The sequence below is a fragment of the Plutella xylostella genome, chromosome 15, assembly GCF_932276165.1.
Source record: "Plutella xylostella chromosome 15, ilPluXylo3.1, whole genome shotgun sequence".
Lineage (NCBI taxonomy): Eukaryota > Metazoa > Arthropoda > Insecta > Lepidoptera > Plutellidae > Plutella > Plutella xylostella.
In genome coordinates, this window is record NC_063995.1 from 11,046,363 (window position 1) to 11,071,026 (window position 24,664).

Here is a 24,664-nt window from a genome sequence, read left to right on the forward strand (position 1 = left end):
GGTTCCACTGAGAAAAGCCCCAAATTACTCTTGAACGGAAAAAGCTAGCTTAATAACGCCTTCTGCAACATTCAAGTACATTTAACAGAGCATCAGAATATTGCCAACAAAAAACGATAGTAGGTATTTTGTAAAATAAATAAATTAAATCTTTGAAAAAATTAGGTTGTTTGGTGTCGAATTTTTGTGAGTGGAACTTTTTCATTGCTTGTGAGTGTATTTACAATGACATCCAAAAGTGCCCTAAACCACATATTATCTAATATAATTAGTAGCAAGTAATCATATCTGTGAGATTATCCTCATTAAGGCTAAGCGCTCTCACAGTCGACGGATTAAACACGTTATGCTAATCTAATTAATACGAGATCTGTGCGCGAAACCAAATATTGCTTCGTCTTAAGATGTAGACGATAAGCCGCCTTTACATATAAAATAAAGATACACAGACCATATTATTATAATTTAGTCTGTGTTCAAACAAACTTTTTAAGTTACTATGCACCATCACCAGATAATACTTACTTCTACTGAAAATATCGTTAGTTATCTGAGGATTTTTACAATTTTGAATAGCGATATGTAAACATAAAAAATGTGACGACTCAGACACTTAGCAATTACGGTCGCTAAAGTTAGCTTAACTACTACAACTGCCTCTGTGGTCTAGTGGTAGAAGCTTCGCTTCATGACCCAGATGTCCCGGGTTCGACTCCCGGCTGGGACCATCAATTTGTGTTTCTAAATTGTGGTTCTAAGTTTGGTTAGGACATAGAAGGCTGATCACCTGAAGTCCGAAACAGTGAAACGATCCATGCTGTCGGATGGGCATGTAAAGCAGTCGGTCCTGCGCCTAGCTCTCTCCAGTCGTGTCGGTCAATCCGTCCCATTGACTGGCTATGAGAGTGATGGAACAGAGAGTGCTCCTGTGTACTGCGCACACACTTGGGCACTATAATCTACTCCTGCGTAGATGGCTGATCTCAATTGACATTGGCCACCGTGGTCGAAATTCGGCTACGAGGACATTAACTACTACAAATTATACATGACAAACTGTCAATGTCATTAATACAATAATTGTACGTCAAATGAGTGAAGCTGTCGCCGCTATGAAACTTAGCTCCCAGCGGACCCAAGTATCAAGACAGCTCGCTCGCGTTATATCTTATTCCACTAGTTATCTTGTCGAAGTGTTTGATGAATGCATAACGACTTAGCCAGTTTTCGTCTTCACTTTGGGGTGTTCTTGTGGATTTTCTGTGAAAATGGGTGAAGGAAATTATAAGAGACGTAGAGGTTGGTGGTGAAAATAATAATTTATAGGTAGTAAAAACCGATAGAAATACATAAGTACATTTTATAATACCAAAATTATATTTTCTTACGTTAAAAACGTATAATATGATAGTAAAACAAAATTAAAAAAATAAAAATGTCTGAAAAACTTATTTTGTCGCTGCTGCAGAATTTCCAATCAAAATCGTAAGAGTCAGTGCTACGTGACTGCTACGCGCTTGCTACGAAATCGCTACGAATTGCTACGAGACTTCATATTATTGAACGGCGATAATGAGACAAAACGAAGTTGACTTTTATTTTATTTTATTTGTATCCGTTTTTCGCTTCATATAAATTGTGATGTCAGTTGTTCGGGTCTGTAAATTTTATCATCGAAATCAACGATGAAATCTACGTTCAGTCTGAATGGAAAATAAAATATTAATGATGAAATTGAGTGGTTGCATCGCGTTTCGAAAATCTTCTTCAATTCAAGTACCATAGTTATTAAAATTAAGTGAGTCGTCACGGGCCTTGGCCTTTCCACAAAAACTTAGACAGATGTTTAAAGCTGTCAAGAGGCTGTAACCAGCCTTAAAAGAATCAATTATGCTGTTTGAAATAACCATTAACAGTTGTTTCTTTATTGTTATGGTAATACAGTTTATTAATATTTTTATGCAAGCTAATTTACCTATAACATTATCATAAACGGCAAAAATTGCGCACATTAAAAACACAATTACACGACATTAAAAATATGTAGGTATGTTTATACATATTTTTTTCTTATCAATTGGTACCCTTATACCCGTCCATAATTTATAATAATTATAATCGTTCATTTGTCATAATAATAATAATTTGTCCATAGCTTCCTTACATTCATAAATGATAATTCCATAAAAGTTTTAAACAATACTTGGATTCTAAGGAAACGGAAATAGATAGAAATAGTCTTCTACCTGTAGAAACATTAGAGAGTAATCATCAGAAATTGAATTTATGTTCGTGATATAGACTACTATAAATAAATTGATTCGTAGGTAATATTATTTCGGCGCTCTACGAACCACTTTTGAATTCTCTGCCATGGAGCCTATACAGTGCCTATTTACTACTAATAAAAATATAAGTAACTCTTTTTTCTAAATAAATTAAACAATGCTACGTAGTATTGAGATTAAATTACATGATATCTGATACAATATAAAGGTTACTTTTCTAAACTTAACATTGTATACTTATTTACCTTATGCTTACCTTCTTTTAAACTTCTTTTTCACCACCGACTAACCACCTGCAACTGTTATTGTTACTTTGCCTACTGGTTCTCGCGATACAGGCTGTGTCTAGTGCGAGATTCCTTCTTACTGCTTCTATTTTACTCTGTAAACCAACTTACACCTAACTAATTCTATTATCTGACACCTTGGTTTTCTCCGTCGAGGGTTAAAAATTTCAAATTGTTGCCACACATTTTATTTTATTTCTGTGTATTGGAATTAAATATAAAGAACTGATTAAGAAACAAAAGATGCATCCAGACATAAAAAAATATGTGCAACATAAAAACGGCACTTTCACCTTAGCCTTTTTCACTTTTCATCATATTTCAAAGACAATATGCTCTTAAAAAGTGAACTATCACTAAAGCCACACGCGATAAAAAGAAAAGTAGGTATTTGAAAAGTCTGAACAGTAGTCGGCTATTCTTCAACGGAGAAGTTAAACACCATTAAAACTTTGGGACTGATGAATAAATTTTCATAATAAACTTTATGTATTTTATTTTTATAAGCTACATCAAAATTAAAAATACACAGAAAGCAATGAAAAAAATTCACTTACAAAATTCCGACACCAAAAGACCCCACCCCACCACAGATAGATACACACACACCGCTGATATACATACAAATAAAACTTATAACACTCAACAAAACAACACACATTCTTTTACGTCGGGGGTTAAAAATATAGAAAGTACCTATTTCATTGAGGAATCATTCTGGCTGTAAGAATAGCCACATCGTTTTTTTTTTAGTCTCCAACTGCAAAATATTGCAGTGTTGCACGAAGGCACATAAAGTATCGGTGCTAAAAATAAAAGATTAATTTCCTATAAGGTTGCCGTGGCGGTTTAATCTAACGGTGGTGGGATGTGTGGAAACTAGACGATTCCCAACTGATCATGTTTATTTAATACTAGCTGTTCCCGCGCCCTTTGCTTCGCCTTAAAAAGTTAGTTAGGATACCGCCGCGTAAATTTGGCACATCTACTATACTAGTGTTAGGCTAATACATTGATTATGAAGATCGCACGTGATACACAAGCAAAGAAAATAAATGTCGAATTTTAATCTAACGGTGGTGGGTTGTGTGGAAAACTAGACGGTTCCCAACTGATCATGGTTATTATGATAGCATCGAAATTAAGTAAAAGAATAATGTTTCAGTAGGTGAACTTGTGTCGTGTAGAATAATTTTACCATACATAATAATATATTCGGTCTACCTTTTTCTATCTACAGATAGATTATTCTAGTAATAAATCTCGCGAGTAATTAATAAGGTCCACTTCCAAAAATGTTTTATTTTTAAATCATACCTATTATTATCTAGAACAATAAACTGATGATATCTTCTAAAAAAACAACAAAATGTCTGTTTCCAAAATAAAGTTAGTGAGGAAATTATCAGTTTAGGACGCGTCACTTACTATTAAATCAGATTGGATATTAATCCGGTATTGCCACAGTAAATTCGACCTTATACTCTTTATTAGCAATACGTGCGTATTGGCAGACACATAGGATTACTAGTTTGATATTATGAGTTACATTTTGTACATGAAAAGGGGTTCTTTATGAAACTTACAATAATAATAAAAGCTGGCTTTTTAGACGATTTAGGCGAACGGTTAATAGGTAGCAGCCAGGGGCAGAACATTGTTAATTTTCATGATCATCGTCACCATTATATGAGGTCCTTACATATGAAATTGGTGTTTTCTATGGGAGGAACATAAAGTACGAGTACATACCTATACATAAAGTACATAACATACCGATGACTCATCTGCTACTTAGTATTTGAGTTATCGTACTCGAATCGTAGTGCTCTAATATTTTTTTTGGGGTTTATTAAAACATACCTACATTTATGGGGAAAAGTTGGTGCAAAAATTCAGACTCTGCTCCCTGCCATGGCGATAAATATATATAGATATATATATATAACTAATATACCTATAACTTTATAGATATACAAATATGTGTAGCTATAAAGTTACACATATTTGTACATAATATAATATTCGATTAGGAAAATATTTATTCGAGATAATTGTGTTCATCTTTCTTAATAAAATCATGTTTTATTTACTAAGTAAATGCACTTTAATACAATTAAGCTAAATACATGGTAAGGTTTGTAACTAACAATCGAATAAAGAATAAGTAAAAAAGATATTTTTTATATAAATAGTTTCGAATTCCGTATTCCATGAGAACATTTGTATTGCACTTTTCAGCTAAGCTTTTAATGCTATTGCATATTCTGTGTCTTACATGTTATTGGATACAATTCATATAAGTAATAATTGGATAGACAAAATAGTTAGGTAGAATTTCAATATGGAATGTCTTTAAAACCGCAAAACTCAAAACGTCACAGCAATCCATTGACCTGAAAAGTACAGTTTATGCTTGAATTTTATTCGTCGTTTTTCCCGTATCCTAAAGAAACCTTATCCACGCCACTGCATTGTTCCCACCTGCATGTAACCTCGTACTTGCGAGTTTCTCGCTATGCACTATGCAGCCACGATTCGCATTTTGAGGCAAACACCTATGCGATTTTGACGTGTGATTTTACCTCAACCTTCACTCGTTTCCACGTTTTACACCGTGCGGTTGTCTTCGACTTTGTTCCCTACGCAGTTAGGGCGGGTTTTCAGTGAATTACAAAGGAAATAGGTTGGTTTTTTGTGAAATTGAAATGCGGTTTTAGCGAACGTGTGAGTGTCGTTTTGATGGGAATCGAAATTAAGTCAAGTACTTGTCGATATCTTTTATAGATTCGCTTTTAGCTATCGAACGAACCGCAGTAGTAAAGAATTAATTGTATACCGTAACCTCCCTAATTGACGTATAAATTACAGTTGTTAACGAAAATGACCGAAAATCCGCCAAAGAATGGAACAATAGAGTATGCTGCTCGTGTTGATGGTATGTTTTTATTTTATTATTTCGTATACAGAAAACTTTAGATACAAAAAAACTGGAAACGTATAAGCACTTACTAGTCCATACTTTTCGGAACCAGCACTGATAAACACGGGATAGTTATAAGCTTCCAGCTGTCTTTCAGTATACGGCTTTACATGATTAATATCTACCTACTCGGAGAAACCTCAGTGAGATTCAAATTTAATAAAAAAATATTTGAAAGTTTGGGTTCGGATGGTGTGAGATGTCCCACATATTATTATTATTATTATTGTAACTGTAATACATGAGCCACCCCCATGACTCTAGTCTTCAGGGTTATAGCCATAATCTCCATGCTTAATAGTTGGGTTGGAGGAATCCCTCAACACAAAAACACCCAAGATCCGAGTGTTTCAGTTAATGTTTGCCCCGGCCGGGGATCAAACCCGGCACCTTCATTGTAGCAGTCAGGATCACTAAACACTGCACCATCCGCAAGATTTTGCTACTAGACTCACGTGCAAAGAAACAGTTCCGCTTACAAAATGCAGACAACAAATAGCCCCAATTTTTTAAACTAAATTAGAAAATTTAACAAATTATTTACGCCGCAAAATGTGCTTAAGGCGTAATTAAGTTAGTTTTTTCCGTTTAGAAGTAATTTGGTGATTTTCTCAATGGAACTTTTTCATTGCTCGTGAGTGTAGACGGGTAGAAATTAATTTGAATATGAAGCTTTGAAGCTGCACCACCCGAGGCTAAATTGAAACTAAGCATTTTAGAACAAACCCAAAACACATTGTATATCATTCGTATAAATAACACATTAATATTAAATTATGACCCATAAAAGTGATTGAAAATTCACAAACAATTCGAAATCGTTGCAGTTTTTCGTAGTATTAAATCTTTCAATTCAAATTTTATGTTTTATTGGGTTTTATGAATACGTAACATTCAAATGGTATTAAAGTTATTGAAAAGTTCACTTCAATTTAAATTAAGTGTTTTATTTATATGAATATTGACCAAAATTGCAAACGTATAGTGTTAAAAGTGTATAACTCCCCTATTTTTCCTTCAGGAGTGACATAAATGCAGTTATTTCTTAAAAATTATATACGGATAAAATGTGGAAAATGTCTTTGAAAAGTGTAAAATTTACCTATCACTTTTCTATACAAAATGGTGTCGCATGGCTATTTAGCACGAATCGATGCAACACGCCAACTACAGGTACTTAAATGTGATTGGCGCGCAAACATCAGAAAGCTTTTTTATTTGAAGCTTTAGAAGAAAAGCTCACCGCCAAAGTCGTTTATTTATTTTAGATTTGTGGGAGTCTACTGCAGGCTTAATGAATACATTTTTGAATGTTAATGATTTTAAATACCTGTAAATTAATCCTAACTAAGATTAAAATGCGAAATTAACTGTGTCTGTCTGTCTGTGTGTCTGTTACTCTTTCACGGAAAAACTACTGGATGGATTTGAATGAAATTTAGTATATATAATATGGTCTAGAGCTAGAGCCTGAGAAAGAACAAAGGCTACTTTTTATCCCGGAATTTTCACGGGAACACTTTTTAAAGCGAAACGAAGCTCGCGGGAACAGCTAGTATACAGTATAAACTATAAAAAAATAATCTGCAAGAGTTGACTTGATATCGGAGGCCAAGTAGTCAATAGCATGACAATGAATGTATTCCAGTTTAATCTCAAGTTAACCCTGCGGGTAGTAGATACTTATACATGAATAGGTATTGTATACAAGTGTTCGTGTTGACTCTGCATACCCATCTAGTAATTATTAGATGCAGTCATTAGATAACCCAAATGGTTTATTGAGATGAGTCAACTGCGCAGTAGTTGATAATAGTGTCCAAGTAAACACTTCGTACTTACATAAGAGCACCGTCTATTCAGAATTCAGTGGGACGAATGACCATCAATAGTAGAAATAAAACAAATGGACCAACGGTCTGTATTTCGTCGTTATTTTTAAAAATTATTAGGCGATATTTCATTTCATTTTCATTTATTTATTTCATAAAACAATGTAGGTACATTGTATTTGAAAAAGTAAAAGTGTTTACATAATCAATATTTACAGCTTAAACTAAACAATATTAATAAAATATCATAGCAAACATCATTATATATAGCAAAGATCATAAATTAATACAGAATTAATAAAATTACATTAATTAGCAATTTACGACGTATAGTCAAAATCTTACGAGTCTAATCATAACCATCAGACCATCTTATTATACGCATATTCATTCACATAGTTACCTAATTAAGAAAAAGGTTCTTTGCTATTCTACTTAAAAAAACTGAAACTGACGACAGCGCCACTCTTCAAGTTAAAACATTCAGCAAACTACACTCCTCAAGGAAATTGAAGTGCAAATTCGTGATCAATTCCCACCTGCAGTTACTTGCCGTGTCAGTGTGCAAATCACCTACGACTCATGGGGCCGTGTTTCAAGAAGACAATGTTGAGGAAGAGTGTGCTTGGAACCTCCCAAGAAGAGTGCTTTGGTCTGATATCGAAAAATAATTAACCTTTTTAAAAGTTTTAAATCTTAAAGCGTCCCGTAGTTGCAATATCGAGGGAAAAACAATAGATTTTCTATTGTGTCTGATTTCAAGGAATTCAACCGGTTAATTAGAAGATGAAAGTCCGGGCTAAAGTTACCTATTTGATTTACTTGTTTACTGTGTTTGGTTTCGCTTGGTTCTGTGTGATTTTTCACTTACTTTGAAAGTGTGCGGAATGCACGGCTCATTTACTAAAGCTTACTTTACGTCGGTTATGAACTACATACACCAAATTATTTTTCATGATATGATAACGAAATCTTATTTCACACATTAAAAAAGTTGGTTCACATATTAGGGCTTACTTTAATTCTAATATTATTATGTTCTTCCATGTTCTTATTATGTATTTTTCTTACAGAAAGGGTAATTTACCCTCGGAACAAGCTGAACGGTTCCAGACCTTCAGTGGTCGGCGGCCAGCCCATCACCGAAGAGTTGGCTATGGTAAATATGTATAACCAATAGAATCATCATCATTATTAAATTGTATTTCATAAGCTAATATTGCTATATTGAGAAGCGTCCACCTCGTCGGTATCTTACTCGTACCAAACGGATTTTCATAAACGTGTGGAGAAACGGCGCGGTGCCGATGAAGTGGACTTTTATGGTGGAATTTTATGTGAATTTCTATACAAAGAATACTAAATGCGATACGTCCTTTGCGTATGCTGCCGAAAGGTGGACGCTTACCTTTAAAAAGCATCAATACAGGGTGTTGCAAACATGAAAAAATGGTTATACTAAGCCGAAAGGGGGTCATTCTGAACCTGGTTCCCTGAGTCACTCCCTTTCGGCTTAGTACCTATCTATACCCTTTTGGCAACACCCTGTATAACCGTGAAACCCGCAGGAGCTCCGAGTGACAGCGTTCGGCTCATCCTCCTGCGCGCCGCGCGGCGAGTGGGTGCGCACGCCGCTCACCATGCGCGCACCCGGCCAGCCCATGGCGTACGGACTCGCCGCGCCCAGGAATGGGGCCAGGTGAGATAATATGCATGTAATATTACTGTACTAATGTCTGTATAATAGTGACTAGTACCAGAATAGTATGTGCTAAGATTTCCACCACATGACGGCCAACTTCGGCTGTAACTAGTAGGTGCGCACGCCGCTCTTCATGCGCGCCACCGGACAGCCCATGCCGTACGGACTCGCAGCGCCCAGGAACGGGGCCAGGTGAGATATGTATCTTCATATTTATTACTGTCAAGTAACCTACCACAACAGTATCTGTTAGCTTTCCTCACAGTGTGTGACTTGTGGGTACTCCGCTCATTATGCGCGCCCCTGGACAGCTTAAGGCATATGGACTTGCCGCGCCGTGATCGTGAGATTATTATTACATTCTTTATTTCACAAATATAGGATAAAAATGTACAAAAGGTGTAATTAATGCTCAAATCATTTTCTACCAGCCAACTTACAGGAATATCACTCTGAGTAGTGTCAAAAATAACATAATCATCTTCATCTGATTCTGAAGGTCACTGCTGTCGGCCCTGCAGGCGCACATCATCAAGTGGCTCCTGTTCGACTCACGCCCGCTCACCAAAGACAACAAGTCTGTGGAGCCACCGGATACGTGAGTGTGTTTTATTCTCTTCGGGGCATTGATTAATAAGATACCTAATAATGTAAGTAGAAATCAAAGAGATAAAAATATACCTAAGTGTAATTATTTCTAGTTCCAATAAGACTCTGCAAATTGAACAGAGATAAAAAAGTAGTTTCACATTCTTTTAGTTTCCACTTAGCTCTATTTTCAGACACTATCTGTATCTGTACATTCTAACATTCCCAGAAACCTAGCATTAATCAATGTCTTGTATCTTAACCGTCTTATTTCTCTAAGCCTGTGACACCAGAACAGTGACACCAATATTTCAGCCCACACAGTTCCTTATCCTTTAGCCAATATTGTTCCACGCCTCAGGCGACAGACTAAAAATAACAGGCATTTCTTTCAAAAACACGCTCTTAAAGATAACAAATGGCAGGGGAAGGTGCGCGGAGAATGGCGCTATTCTGACACTCGAGAATGCTGCCTTTTTACGAACATCGATTTTTATCGCGGCTTCCTGTCCGTCGCGGGGAATTACCCGCATTATCTTGGGGATAGCGCGGAGATAAAAGTTTAGCCCTCGTTATATTTTGAGAGTTTATTTAAAACTTTTCTCGCGGTGCAATTTTTGGGATTCATAAAGGCGGTTATCAGGGCCAACTGGCGCCGTTGAGACGTGTTATTTTTTCAATTGGTGGTGCTAGTTAGTTGTTTAACCACCTAAAATAATTGTACACCGACTTTCGATGAATCAAATATTTATAAAAATCACGTATGCGCGGGGAAAATACCTATTTATTTCACCTGTGTACAAAACACTCGTATCAAAAGCCGTTGTGCCGAAACATTAACCTATTTCAATTGTTGAAAAACTGGAGCACGCCTGCACAACTAATTCCTGCAAAACTGGCTTCGAACTTGGTCCCGATGGCTCAAAATACCAGTAATAACTCAACAGCACACACGCGCCGTGCCCTCGCATAAATCCCGCCATCTATCGGCCAATATTTTACTTAAAACGGCGACTTTATAGTGGGAACATTCGCGGTGTTTATTTAAATCATAGTGCCGCTATAACGTTGTAATAGTGCTATATTTTTGTGCCGATGCACGATTTATTGCGAACCGTCTTCGAGATTGGGTCGCTGCGGTACGAAAGATACGGTTCATAATTTATGCAGGATGTTCAGCTATTAGAACTAGGAATGATGGGCATAAATCTTAGGTAATGTGTTGGGTAACAATAATAAAAATATCACGGTAAAAAGAGTTGTCTGCGACAAACGGCTACAAGGTTACTTGGACAACAAATTATGGTTAGGTCAATAGTATTTTTTTTGTTTGCACATTTTGTTGTGGTTTCATCAACGTCATGATTATCGGCCATCACGCACATCACATCTATCTACTATCTACTATCTATGGGCATTATGGATTTTCACTCCGATCGAGTAGTGGCGAGTAAACGCAAATTTGTATGACGCGGGATTTGTAGAGTCGTCACCACGGTGTACGCGCTGCAACACCGCGACATAAAAATATATTTTGATTCGAATTTTACTACTTGATTGGTTAAGAAACCCTACACTTGTCCTCGGTAGCTTTGTAGGTTAACATTTATACTAACTCAAGAGCAATGTGGTGGAAATTTTTCATTGCTCGCCAGTGTACTTGAACGTAAACATTTCAACAATTTATTCTCTCCACGTGATGACGACGAACCTTCCCTACAATCCCTTCAGCTACCTCCGCCCATCAGAAGAGCGTCAAGAAGAAGCCCTGTGGCGCGCCTGCAGCGAGGTGATCTGGCGCTGCGGCGGCGGCGGCCCCGCCGGCGGGGAGCCGCGCGCCGTGGTGGCGCTGCCGAGTGATAACGTGTACGTGCAGCACTCCTCGGTCTACTACCAGGATGGGGTCACTGAGAAGGTAAGAGAGTAGATGTGGCTCCGCAACATTTATGTACCTACGGGAGTGACCAGCAAAGAATCTGGGAGATAACTCTATATGACGAAAAACGAAGCTTCATGAAGCACTCCTCGGTGTACTATCAGGATAGGGTCACTGAGAAGGTACAGCTCGGACCAAACTAATTAAATTTTTCAAACTAACAAACTGTCAAACTTTGAAAGCATGTATAGGCGGTTTGTTAGTGTAACATGGTACAAAAGTGCAATCGCAGCCAATTTTAGGAACACTGAAGTTGTTTGGACCGCATAGTATGAGAAAAAACGTTTCTCCGCAACATAAAATTATGTACTATAATAAGAGCGTCAAGAAGAAGCCCTGTGGCGCGCCTGCAGCGAGGTGATCTGGCGCTGCGGCGGCGGCGGCCCGGCCGGCGGGGAGCCGCGCGCCGTGGTGGCGCTGCCGAGTGATAACGTGTACGTGCAGCACTCCTCGGTCTACTACCAGGATGGAGTCACTGAGAAGGTATTAGAATAGACGCACAGCAACATAAATCAATGTACGAGAGTAGAATCTGGGGGGTCACTCTATACGACGAAAGTTTCAGAGCCCGCTGCTGCACGAGCCATGACTGTATCTTGTTGTATCAAGCGTGCCGATTTTACGACAGCTCTCGTTGGTTAGTTCGTTTTTCGTCAGTATAGAGTAACCTTCTTGATGCGATTGACAAAGGACAGAGACAGAGCGTAATAAGAGCGTCAAGAAGAAGCCCTGTGGCGCGCCTGCAGCGAGGTGATCTGGCGCTACGGCGGCGGCGGCCCGGCCGGCGGGGAGCCGCGCGCCGTGGTGGCGCTGCCGAGTGATAACGTGTACGTGCAGCACTCCTCGGTCTACTACCAGGATGGGGTCACTGAGAAGGTATGAGAGTAGACGTGGCAACATAAAATAATGTACGGGAGTGGCCAGCGTAGTAACTGGTCACATCTGACCGATGGGGTAAACGTGTTCTAGAGTGGAGACCAGAATTAGGCTAACGTGGAAATCTTCAAAAATGAAATCAAGTGCATGATGACATCTTTATTTGCCAACCAAGAGAAGGAATTGAAAAAAATTACAGCCTCTCAAAAGGAAATTCAGCAAACAAACAGTAATATTGAAAGCTCGATTGCCTTCCTTACTTCTCAAAACGAGGAGTTTAAGAAGAAGATAGAATCTCTGGAGAGCAAAGCTAAAGAGGATAGAAAATACATCTGTTTACTTGAAGATAAAATCGAGGACATGCAGAGAGACTACAGAAAAACTAATTTTGAAATCAAGAATGTACCGAGACAAAACAGAGAATCAAAGGAAGACTTGATTGAAATGGTTATGTGTCTAGGGAAAAGCGTTGACTGTGCTATTCAAATATCAGACATAAAGGATGTTTATAGAGTACGTGGAAGAAACGAAAATGTACAAAACACGCCAATTATAATAGAAACAACATCAACCCTGGTAAAAACGAACATCCTCAAGATGGGTAAAAGTTTTAATATCAAGCACAAATCCAAGCTTTGTGCTAAGCACTTAGGGCTTCGCACTGCAGAAGACACACCCATTTTCATATCAGAACACCTCACTGCAAAGGGATCCAGGCTGCACTTTCTCGCACGCGATGTGGCTAAAACAAAGTCATACAAATTCTGCTGGACTTCTTACGGAAAAGTGTACCTGCGCAAAGATGAAAACTCGCCCATTATTCTGGTTAAGAATGAGACTCAAGCGCACCATCTTCTGACTCAGATATGACTAAGTTCCACGGCATACACGGCGAACGTAACGTACTCATCTATTCTTTCACTTATAATAATAATTATAATTGTTACTAAGCTAAGTTATATTAATTTGTTTACACACAGTATACACAAAACTACACACCTCAAACACACTTATACAAATGAATTTAAACTCACATACCCTATCATTTCAAAAACACACTCTCATACATACCCATATACCCACACACACATTGGTATACCTATAAAGGACATAATATATCTACCTACACCTAAAGCAAATAAAATACACATTTATCGAAAACTCGTGCACGTATTAATAAACAATGGATAGTGTATTAAGTAATATGAATGAGATAGACTCTGTTAAAATTGCACATGCTTTCACATGTGACATAGATAAATTAAATAAACACATTTTAGTTAAAAACAGTAACTTAACTATGATTTCACAAAATATTAGAAGTATTTATGCAAATTTTGATGACCTACAATTAACTTTGGCTAGTCTTGACTTTAATGTGGATATTCTTGTCTTAACGGAATGCCGACTCAGTGAAAACACTATCCCAAAACTAGATAATTACACATCCTACTATACAACCCATCACTTAAACCAAAATGATGGAGTTGTTATTTATATTAATAGCCAATTAACAGCGACAGTGAAGGAAGTTAAACTAGTACAGGCATCCTGTCTACAAGTGGAACTAAAAAATATGACAGTACTTGGTATTTACCGCTCACCATCGAATAAAAATGCTGACTTATTCATAAATTCTCTAAGCTCACAACTAGACACTATAAAATCAAACAAAAATATAATAATTACAGGAGACATAAATATTAATATAATACCAAAACAAGTTGAAGATACATATGAAAGAAATAACAGAATTAATTACCTTGACATATTGTCTGTACATGGGCTGTTACCGGGACATCAAATCCCTACTAGGGAGAAAAATTGCCTCGATCACTTTATGCTAAAAATCGACAACGCTGCGTTTTCCGCAAAAATAGCAGTATTTAATACTACTATAACCGACCATGCTATGATATTTCTAAACTTAAGCAATTGCAAACCTCCTATATGTAATACTAAAACAAAAACAGTACTAAATTTTCCTGAAGCACTAAATACTTTAAAAAATCAAAATATTGGAAACTTGCTTTTTAGTGACAATCCGAACTTTATTGTAGAACAACTTATAAATAAAATAAATATTTCTGTTAATGACAATACTAAATTGATAAATATACCTAAATCAAAGCGCACCCTAAAACCATGGATGTCTCCCGGTATCCTAAGATGTATAAAAAATAGAAATAGAATGCAAAAAAACTTAAAAAAAGATAAAAATAATGAAATTTTAGATATAACATATAAAAGATACCGCAACTTTTGTAACAACCTTATTAAGAAAATTAAACGTAAATATGATAGGGATAAACTAGCGGCATCAAGTAAGTGTTCCAAAGCTCTCTGGAAAAACATAAAAAATATAACACATCTAACAAAGGATAAAAACAATAATGAACATCTTCTAAAAATTAAACAAACCCCCATTGAATCTATAAACTACGTTAACGATTTTTTCTCTAGTATAGGTAAGAGCTTGGCAGAAGACATGAACATAGGTGCTCCGTGCTATGATAACCCTTCTGTATCTCCTAACTCTCTTTCTTCATTTGTCCTTCTTGATACCTCTGTTACTGAGGTCTATAATATACTCATGAACTTGAAAAATGACTGTGCCCCAGGCTGGGACAATGTTTCTACACAGTTTCTAAAGTTTTCTAAGGATGAGGTAATCCCGGTTATTTGTCATTTAATTAATGTTTGTCTTACAAAGGGAATTTTTCCAACTAACTTAAAACAATCTATAATAACACCTGTTTTCAAAGGAGGGGATAAAGCGGACGTAAATGATTACAGACCCATTTCAGTTTTACCTACAATATCAAAAATATTAGAAAAAATAATTAATAAAAGACTAATTAACTACTTGGATAAATTTAACATAATTTCAAAATCGCAATACGGATTCAGACAGGGGAAATCAACAGAGGATGCAGTTGCAGCGTTGAGTTCTTTGATAGTAAACAAACTTGACAACGGACTGAAGTGCCTCACGGTCTTTCTAGACTTAAAGAAAGCGTTCGACACCGTGTCTATACCCATCCTTTTAAAAAAACTGGAACAGATTGGCATTAGAGGAGTACCATTGAACCTATTAACAAGCTATCTTACAGATAGAAAACAATCCGTTAAGATAGGACAATATGTAAGCAATACTACTGATGTTGAATATGGCGTGCCGCAGGGTAGTGTGCTAGGCCCTACTTTGTTCCTAATCTATATAAACGAAATCTGTAACTTAATATTAAATAATGGACAGGTCTTTTCGTATGCTGATGATACAGCTTTAGTGTTTTATGCACATTCCTGGGATGAAGTCAAGAGAGTGAGTGAGATCGGACTGGCTCTTGTCTCTGAAAAACTTAGATCTAACCTCCTTACACTAAATATTAAAAAAACGAACTACTTGTGCTTCTCAATATACAATAACTCGCAACCGGATAATAATTTTAACTTGAAAATACACAGATGCGGAAAAATCTGTTGTAACACTTGTGATTGCCTTTATATCAACAAGGTACACTCAGTAAAATATCTTGGTGTCGTTATAGACCAACGTTTATCCTGGTATTCTCAAATAGAGGCGGTAACTGTAAGATTACGGAAGATGATCTGGATTTTTAAGAAGTTAAGGCATGTTGCCACTCAAAAATTACTAACAGATGTTTACATCTCTCTGGCACAATCAGTTACAATGTATTGTATCTCAATATGGGGAGGTACATTTAAGACAAAATTTATTGAATTGGAGCGAGCCCAACGATCATTAATCAAGGTCATGTTTTTCAAACCCTACAGGTACTCAACTGAATTGTTATATTCCAACTCACATCTACTTACAGTCAGGAAGCTCTATGTTATCAACATCATTTTAAGATTTCACAAAACGCTTCACTTTAATCCTGAGTATCTAAATAAAAGAAGAAAAGATCTTATTATACCTGCAGTATCCAAAAATACTGTTTTTGCTAGTCGCCAATATGAGACGCAATCTGCTCATATTTATAAACAGTTACAAAAAATATTAAATATATATCCTGTGTCCTTACGGGAATGTAAAAAAATTATGACGTCACACTTAGATAAACTTAATTATGATGAAACAGAAGATTTGCTGCAATACAAATGCTAAAAAAAAAAAAAAAAAAAAAAACAATAATAAAAATAATATATAGGTACTTCCAGGTTTGATGGCTTAATATCTACCGATCCCAAGAATTTATTCGTAGGGTCAAACAGGGCAATGTACTAACTACACACCCTGTTTGATGGTTTGATATTTACCGATCCCAAGATTATTATTTCTTCTTATTTCGTAGGGTCAAACCTGACAAACTACTACGTATACACCCTGTTTGATGTTTGATGACATGCCTATCCTATATTTGATGATCCTAAGACTAATACTTACTACATACCTACCTATAAACGTAGGTTCAAAAAAAAAAAAAACCGCGTTATACCTATACTTATACTAATCTTGCCCATATTATAGGTGATATACCTACTTTATATAATGTATTACCTACCTACTTATATGCACTTTTGTCTAAAATGCAACAATCTAATATAAGCACACACACACACACACACACACACTCACACACACACACACTCACACACACACACACACACACACACACACACACACACACACACACACACACAATCATGTGTCAGATTCACATAACTTGTTATATTGTTATCTTTGTTATCTTTAACTATCCTTAACTTAAAATCTTACACAGTTAAGCTTATGTTGCTTTCAATATTTTTAACCGTATGTTATTAAAAGAGCGGGGCCGTCTGTCACAGGTATTGTTTACTTACTAGGCGGTCCCAACCTTGTATGTAATCTAGGCTAAGCTTTAAACGAAATAAAAGTTATTTATTTTTATTATTATTTAACGTAGCTCTCCGGCTAGATGGGGTGACGAGTAGCGAAAAGTGGTAATGATTGGATTTGGAAAGCTATAGATCGCATCCAGTGGTGTGATTCGAGAGAGGCCTACCCTACGTCCAACAGTAAACTATGATAGGCTGATGATGATGATGAGACGCCGCGCCGCATCGTGTATTGACCGTCTTCTTTACTTTCGTGTTTATTTATTTATTTATTTAATTCTTTATTGCACAAATATATAATAAATGCACAAAAGGTGGGCTTAATGCTAAGAGCATTTTCTACCAGCCAACCTACAGGAAGTACAGGAAAACTGGTACAAAGATGTGCAAAAAAAATAAATAAAAATGAAAGAACTAACTGTTTAGTATAATTTATGATTTCAATGATTTGTTGTTTAATTACACAGTCCCGTCCAGATTCCCTATACTACCTAAATCTAAAGACGAAGTAATTGGCAATTTGGTTGTTTTAACTGATGTGTTAACAAATAAATTATTATCTGTATGCAAATGATTCAATCTCTTTCAGATGATGTTATAACAGTTTTCCTGTTTCAAGCTGCATTTATTTGAATTCAAGAATCTGGAGGACCTTCAGATCTTCATCAAGCGGTACTTGTACTTGGTATGTAGCTAATAGATTTTTGTACGAATGTAAAATACTGTTAATAATTTTATAGGTAGCTACTTCACTTGGTCAAAATTAAATATATTACATATTATTTACATAATAATTTTATAATCGTTGATTTTCACCGGTCTATATTTATTTCCAGTTCATGACTGAGGAAGGATCCGGGGCACTTCTCCTGCTGTACTCTGCCATACTTTCCAGAGGATGTGAGAAGTAAGTACATACTCATAAAGATTTCCATTCATACATTGCTGTACCTGACGTGTATATTTTGATGTATAGAATACCATTATACCCCAGTTGGGTTAGATTTAGCAATGTACAGACAGTTGTAAATCTTTGAAAATTTCCCTAACCTTAATTTTGTTGTATGGTAATGAAAAAGGCTGTTAGCTAAGCTTAATGATCTGAAATGCATCAGGTGCATCGTCACGCCAGGGTGTTGCAAGGCTAGAGTAGCAAGCCAAAAATGGGTGACTTAGATTTACAGTTGTTCAAAAGAACTCCCTGAGACAGCTCCTTTCGGCTCACTATGCCCTTTATTCAAAATCTTGTAAGTAGGTATCTACATCTGTTCCAGTATAAAGAAGGACCTGGACGGCAAGCTAAACTACCTCCTCTCGGCCAACGTGGAGGGGTCTCTGAACGTGGTGACGCTGCTGCTGACGGGCCGCGCCACGCCATACCTGCACAACGGCGTGGTGTATGTGGGCGACGAGGACCACTATGTATGTACATTGTACAATGTACAAACAGAAGGGCTAGCACGGGGTGCATATAAGGCGTGACAAAAGTTCTCTGTCGTACTCGCTCTTGAGGCTGCGCGATGTGAGTGAGCTCGATGCAAAAAAATTGTCACGTCTTAATTGCGACAGATATAATATATGTAGACCATCCCCGCGCAATAACTCCAATTTTATGATCCACTGATAAGTGATACATGACATAAAAATCACTTACAATAGACAAATTATTAATTGATTCATGAACACTTTTCTGGGTAGTTTAATATGCGAATTTATCTCTAACGCTGAGTTGCAGAAAGAAACTATAAGCTAAAGTCGACCTTAAATATTTTGCTGCTTTGCTTTGGCAGTGGAAGGGCAGAAAGAGAAAGACATAGATTGAATCCCGACATGCGGCATTTTCTGCAACTCAGCGTAAGAGCGACAGCCTGTCGGTATTCAGTAACTCACTCCTTGCTTCCAGGCTATGCCACAATTCGGCGTGCTAGCCCGCAGTCCGGTCGGCCTGCTGGTGTGGTACGGAGGCGAGGATGGAGTCAAGAACAATGCCAACAGACAACACCCGGGCTCTAGGCTGAAGACCCCTGCTATGCCGGTTTGGGTAAGATATAGTGGTGGGGGTTTGAAATAGTTTGAATTGGCTTGAATTTTATGGTCACTAATAACCCGTCATCGTTCACTGCTAGACAAAGTGTCCCTATCAAGGTGTGATACACTCTTTCTTGGACTTTCTTATATGGCTACATCCTGTTGCCTATTGATATTGCTTGTATAAAAGGATCGTAAGCATCTGAAATAATAGTAATTACTTAATGACTATTAGGTTATATTGTTTTCAGGTGACCTGTTGCTCTGGACATTTTGGAGTCTTATTCAATACAAACAGGGAGCTTCTGAGGAATTATCACGCTGAAAGAAGGTAACTATTCAAATATAAAAATACATATCATCAAGCTATCAGTGATCTATTGCTGGCCATAGAAATACATACCTAATATTCCGTCTCCGATTTACCGGTCTAAGAACGTCGATCCTGCGCGCTTACGGACGTCCCTCTCTAGCTATAGGTTAACATTTCTCTCCTCAGTGAACGGTTTTTCAGCCAACCTATATACCTACCTATATTTTGACTGTAAATCCATACTCCACATTCCAGGTTCGACATCCAGTACTACACGTGCGGCGGTTGCCACGTCATGCTCAACGTGGACACTCGCGCGCAGGACGAGCCTAGCGCCGGCCGCAGCGACGACATCAGCGCTACACCGCTCGAGAAACTCATCCATACTAAGTATTCAGCGCTTTTATAATCTCATACATACTTATGATGTAGCGCTTTAACACTCAATAACACAATATGTATAAGGAGAGGAAAGGAGCGGCCGTTGTGACGACATCAGCGCTACACCGCTCGAGAAACTCATCCATACTAAGTATGCAGCGCATTACACTCATTTAGAGTAAGGCCCCACTGCGATTTTCTATATATTTTTCACGGTCACCGCACAGTAAAATAAAAAATAAATAAAATACTAAATATGCGGCGCTTTTCAAACATTATGTCTACAAGTTTCAACTACCTAGTTTTGCAATATAGCGGTTTTGGCGATGGACAGGCAGACAAACAGAAATGACGAAACCAGAAAGGTACCGTTAAAATGTTGACGAATGGAACTTATTTACATGATAAGCTTTGGCTAGCTATAACTTAATTATCAACGGTTTACAAAGCTTCGTTTTCATGGTAAGACGGCAGTATTACATTGTCATGGAGCGCGAATGTTCAGTAGAATACCAACCCAAACACAATGTAACCAGAATTGCTAATCATTCGGACACACATGTAGTCAAGCCTCGATGCTGGCACATGCGTAGAACCCTATTCTAGTATACAGGATGTCCTAAAGTGGTATTGCTATAGTTTTTGGTACAGTACCTAAGTTCAAAGTTGGTGACTCAATCAGAGGGCCATTTGTATCAACTTTTGATCTACAACTTTTGAAAAAACGTAAAATTATTATCTTTACTTATTTACTTTTTTAACATCCTATTTTTTAGTTGGTGCATTTTCTTTTATTAAGGCCCTGTTTTACAATGGTTCAAAAGGTTAGTGGCTACCTGTGAGATAAAAGACATGCTGTCACTATCTGTTATTATTTTTTACACAGTGACAGCATGTATTTTATCCCACAGCCACTAACCAGACATTGTGAAACCGGGCCTTAATTTTATAACACAGTTTTCCTATAGTAAATTAACACATATTTTAAAATAAACCACAAGATCATACTAAAGCTTATCAAGCTGAAGCTTGGCTGTTTTCCGATTCAGTTGCAGTACGAGTACATACGCGCATGATTATAAATTGTCGCCTGCTAGTTTATTCGACTCTAGATCTTATTAGCTAGACTCAGGGGTGGTTTTGGAATGATGACTTTATAGCGTGTTTATGACTGGCTGGTGATGTCTGAGAAGTCTGCTGGAAAATGAGTTGGTTTTTTAGGGTTCCGTAGCCAAAATGGCAAAAATGGAACCCTTATAGTTTCGTCATGTCCGTCTGTCCGTCTGTCTGTCTGTCCGTCTGTCCGTCTGTCACAGCCGATTTACTCGGAAACTATAAGTACTACATTGATGAAATTTGATGGGAATATGTGTTGTATGAACCGCTACAAAAATATGACACTAAATAGTAAAAAAAAGAATTGGGGGTGGGGCCCCCCATACATGTAACTGAGGGATGAAATATTTTTTTTCGATGTACATACCCGTGTGGGGTATCAATGGAAAGGTCTTTTAAAATGATATAAAGTTTTTTAAAAAACATTTTTCTTAAAGTGAACGGTTTTTGAGATATCAGCTCTCAAAGTCGTAAAAAGTATGTCCCCCCCCCCTCTATTTTTATAACTACGGGGTATAAAATTAAAAAAAAAATAGAGGTGATGCATGCTAATTAACTCTTTCAACGATTTTTGGTTTGATCAAAGTATCTCTTATAGTTTTTGAGATAGGTTGATTTAACTGTAATTTTGCTGCTACGGAACCCTTTGTGCGCGAGCCCGACTCGCACTTGGCCGGCTTTTTTTAAACAGGGTGAATTTTTTTTAGTGACTTTCCCGTCGGGAGGTCATTGTATTCTATACTAAAATGTATGTTTTGTTTCAGATGGCAAGATGCAAAAATTACTTGGACTGGCCCTACCCCTTACGTCGGCGAAACACCAAAATAAATAGGAATTTTAATTTATTTCACCATATTACTGTAGGAACTAACTGTGTAGAGGTACTTTCAATAGGAAACCATATTCTTAGATTAAACAAAGTAATTCAATTGAGGATGCTTTTTAACATTATCGATTAATTTATTTTTGTAAGTAGTGCAAGTAAAAGATGCATTATTAAACATGTAATCTTTGAGGTTTTTTTTTATTTAAGCAATTTACTTTTAGGAATACCTGCTGGACAAAAACTTTATCCAAACCTTAAGACTTATTATTATGAAAGCTAAACTAAAAATATTCCTCTCGCAACCTACACTAGACTAGCTATGCTATGCTAGCTACACTAGGATCTATGGAACTGGAACCAATTTGTAGAAGATACTTTTGAAATTCCCATAGAGATGGATGTGCGGGGTGTGGTTAGGGTGACTCAACGCCATCATGATCTTAAATGCAACGAAACGTGGCTGCCACTTTAGTCAAGTAACATGGTACCTCGATATATCTCTATATTTGTCTATGGTTTTGGAACCAGTGAGCCGAAGCCGAAGTGAAGCTTGCTTGTCCATGAGACTAACAATACACACGACTACGAAACCGAAACTGAAACATCTTAAATATAATAACATATTATACTTTTGTCTAACAGCGGGATACTGATCCAGTATTAACAACGAAACGGCCCATTACTTTTCCTCAATCTCGTCTGCCTTAATGAAAATAATATTCTATTAAATTATCCGATGCTTATTACGATAACCAACTATAATGATCGATAAACCACATTAATAACATTCATAAATATTTAGAGGAAAACAAAAGCTCTGAAAATGGAACGTAGTGAACAGGAAGAATTCACAGGCCTTCTGTTGTTTCTAGATAATACGTACGGGGTCATAGAACATTATAAGTAAAACCAACACCAACCATGAATTGTGTTAAAAAAAATGTAACTGTTACGAAAGTCGACTGCTAGTTTATAGTTTCGTTAGACTACTATGAAGTTTTGACTTCAGACTACTCGTATACTATTTAATTGTGACTACCTGATGGACTACCTACACTACTGATTACCGCATTGATGCTTATTAAACTGAAAGACAAAACTGTTGTGGTACTTCTATCCTTTATGAACCACCCTTAATACCTATGTATATACATATTATAAATAAATCCACCCAACAACACAGGAACTATCAAACATCACGTAAATATCACAGGCCTTATTCTCGACAAATAAAATTTTATTATTGGCAATAAAATCTGTGTCCCCGGGCGATTCGATAAGTCCGGGCCTCTGCCAAAACGTTTGGTCACAATAAGCCATTGTTGCGCGTGCTTTATGTAGAAATTACTGGAATTGCCCAAATATTCGCTTTATATTATGTATTGAACGTTAGCCTATTCAACGTTTCTGACGGCTAGGGCGTACCTACTCTGAATCGCCCACAGTCAATAGCATCTTGCTGTTAATTCGCTGTATACCGTAGGCGTGGAAACTTAGACCAAAAGCAGAATTTAAAAAAAAAAGTGTCTAAAACAAGTTCGTGATAGAGGCTGGCTGAGCTGAAATCAAGGGGATATGTACAAAGGTTCCACTCGAGAGAGCTACGTATAGGAACTTCACCCCCTATGAGAATAGAATAGAATAGAAGTTCGTGATAGAGTCTCTGGACAGACACCTTCAGACACGTAGTTGGTGATAGTTGGATCAGAAAGGTCCAGGGGAGACTGTTGTGGTGCCGTAATTTCTGTAGCCTTTGCCAAATAGTGTACCATTATAGGCTTATGATGACGGTATTACTTATGTAGTTTTTAACAGCGCTCACAGTTATACAAAATATGCTCTTAGAGCTTAAGAATAATCTCATAAGACACAAGTTATACAAGCCTCTTAAAACTGCAGAAAGTTTAAAAATAAAACTACAAGAAAAACCGTTTGTTACAAAACCTTTTAGCGTAGTTTTCAGGAGTTTCGAGTAAAAAAATAAAACAAAAAGCATAAACTGTCTAATCGCAAACAAAAGTTTCATTTAAACGTCCGTAAATTCTGATTTTAGTCTGCGACCGCACCTCCGCCGCCGTTTGTAGAGGATACATACGGGAGGTTATGTTTTAATTCTGTTTTTTATAACTAACTAACTGCTATTCTGAAGGTCCCGTGTACGATTCCCGGCCAGGGCAGATATTTAATTAAGGACAGATATTTGTACTCGGGTCTTGGATGCTCATGTGTATTTACCTACCGTTGTATCTGTGTAGATAATAACAGCTGTCTGACATTACAGGATCTGACATTACAGGATCTGCCATCTGCAGGATAGTTTAGGGTCAGATGGCCGTGTTTGAGATGTCCTCACACATTATACCTATTATTATTGATCGAGGGTAGCCACCATATTATACCAATTTTTTTCTCATAATTTTAATAGAACACGGTAACCCGTATGTCCACCGCCATCCGCCATCCGTCCTGTTTTGAAACTTTTGAACTTACTCTAATCCTGGTGGTAATTGCTGAAGTTGGAACACAAAACCTCATTTGCGAGATGCACGGCGCCCAAGATCTACCGCGTAGAGCGATGGAGGCTGAGGCCATTGTCAGATTGTTACACGGATTAAAGAGAAATCCGAGCTTATCCACAAATTGCGAAACAATTATAGATGATG

General features: G+C 37.2%; 1 protein-coding gene across 6 annotated transcripts; it reads left to right on the plus strand.

Annotated features, from left to right (window-relative positions):
• The first annotated feature begins 1,228 nt into the window (after window positions 1–1,228).
• On the plus strand, window positions 1,229–22,193 carry LOC105383422 (inactive ubiquitin carboxyl-terminal hydrolase MINDY-4B). 6 transcript variants are annotated; one of them, XM_048626093.1, is made up of 13 exons: window positions 5,111–5,302; window positions 5,447–5,513; window positions 8,464–8,549; window positions 8,959–9,089; window positions 9,592–9,690; window positions 11,412–11,595; window positions 17,957–18,022; window positions 18,174–18,244; window positions 18,612–18,759; window positions 19,241–19,378; window positions 19,617–19,696; window positions 19,934–20,068; window positions 21,940–22,193. In XM_048626093.1, exons 2-13 carry the CDS (start codon window positions 5,459–5,461, stop codon window positions 22,001–22,003), a joined length of 1,257 nt encoding a protein of 418 aa, XP_048482050.1. In that variant the 5' UTR covers window positions 5,111–5,302; window positions 5,447–5,458; the 3' UTR covers window positions 22,004–22,193. The 6 variants fall into 6 exon arrangements, with proteins under 6 accessions (XP_048482051.1, XP_048482050.1, XP_048482048.1 ...); XM_048626091.1 differs by having other exon boundaries at window positions 5,111–5,261; XM_048626094.1 differs by lacking the exons at window positions 5,111–5,302; window positions 5,447–5,513 and adding an exon at window positions 1,229–1,299.
• Window positions 22,194–24,664: the final 2,471 nt, after the last annotated feature.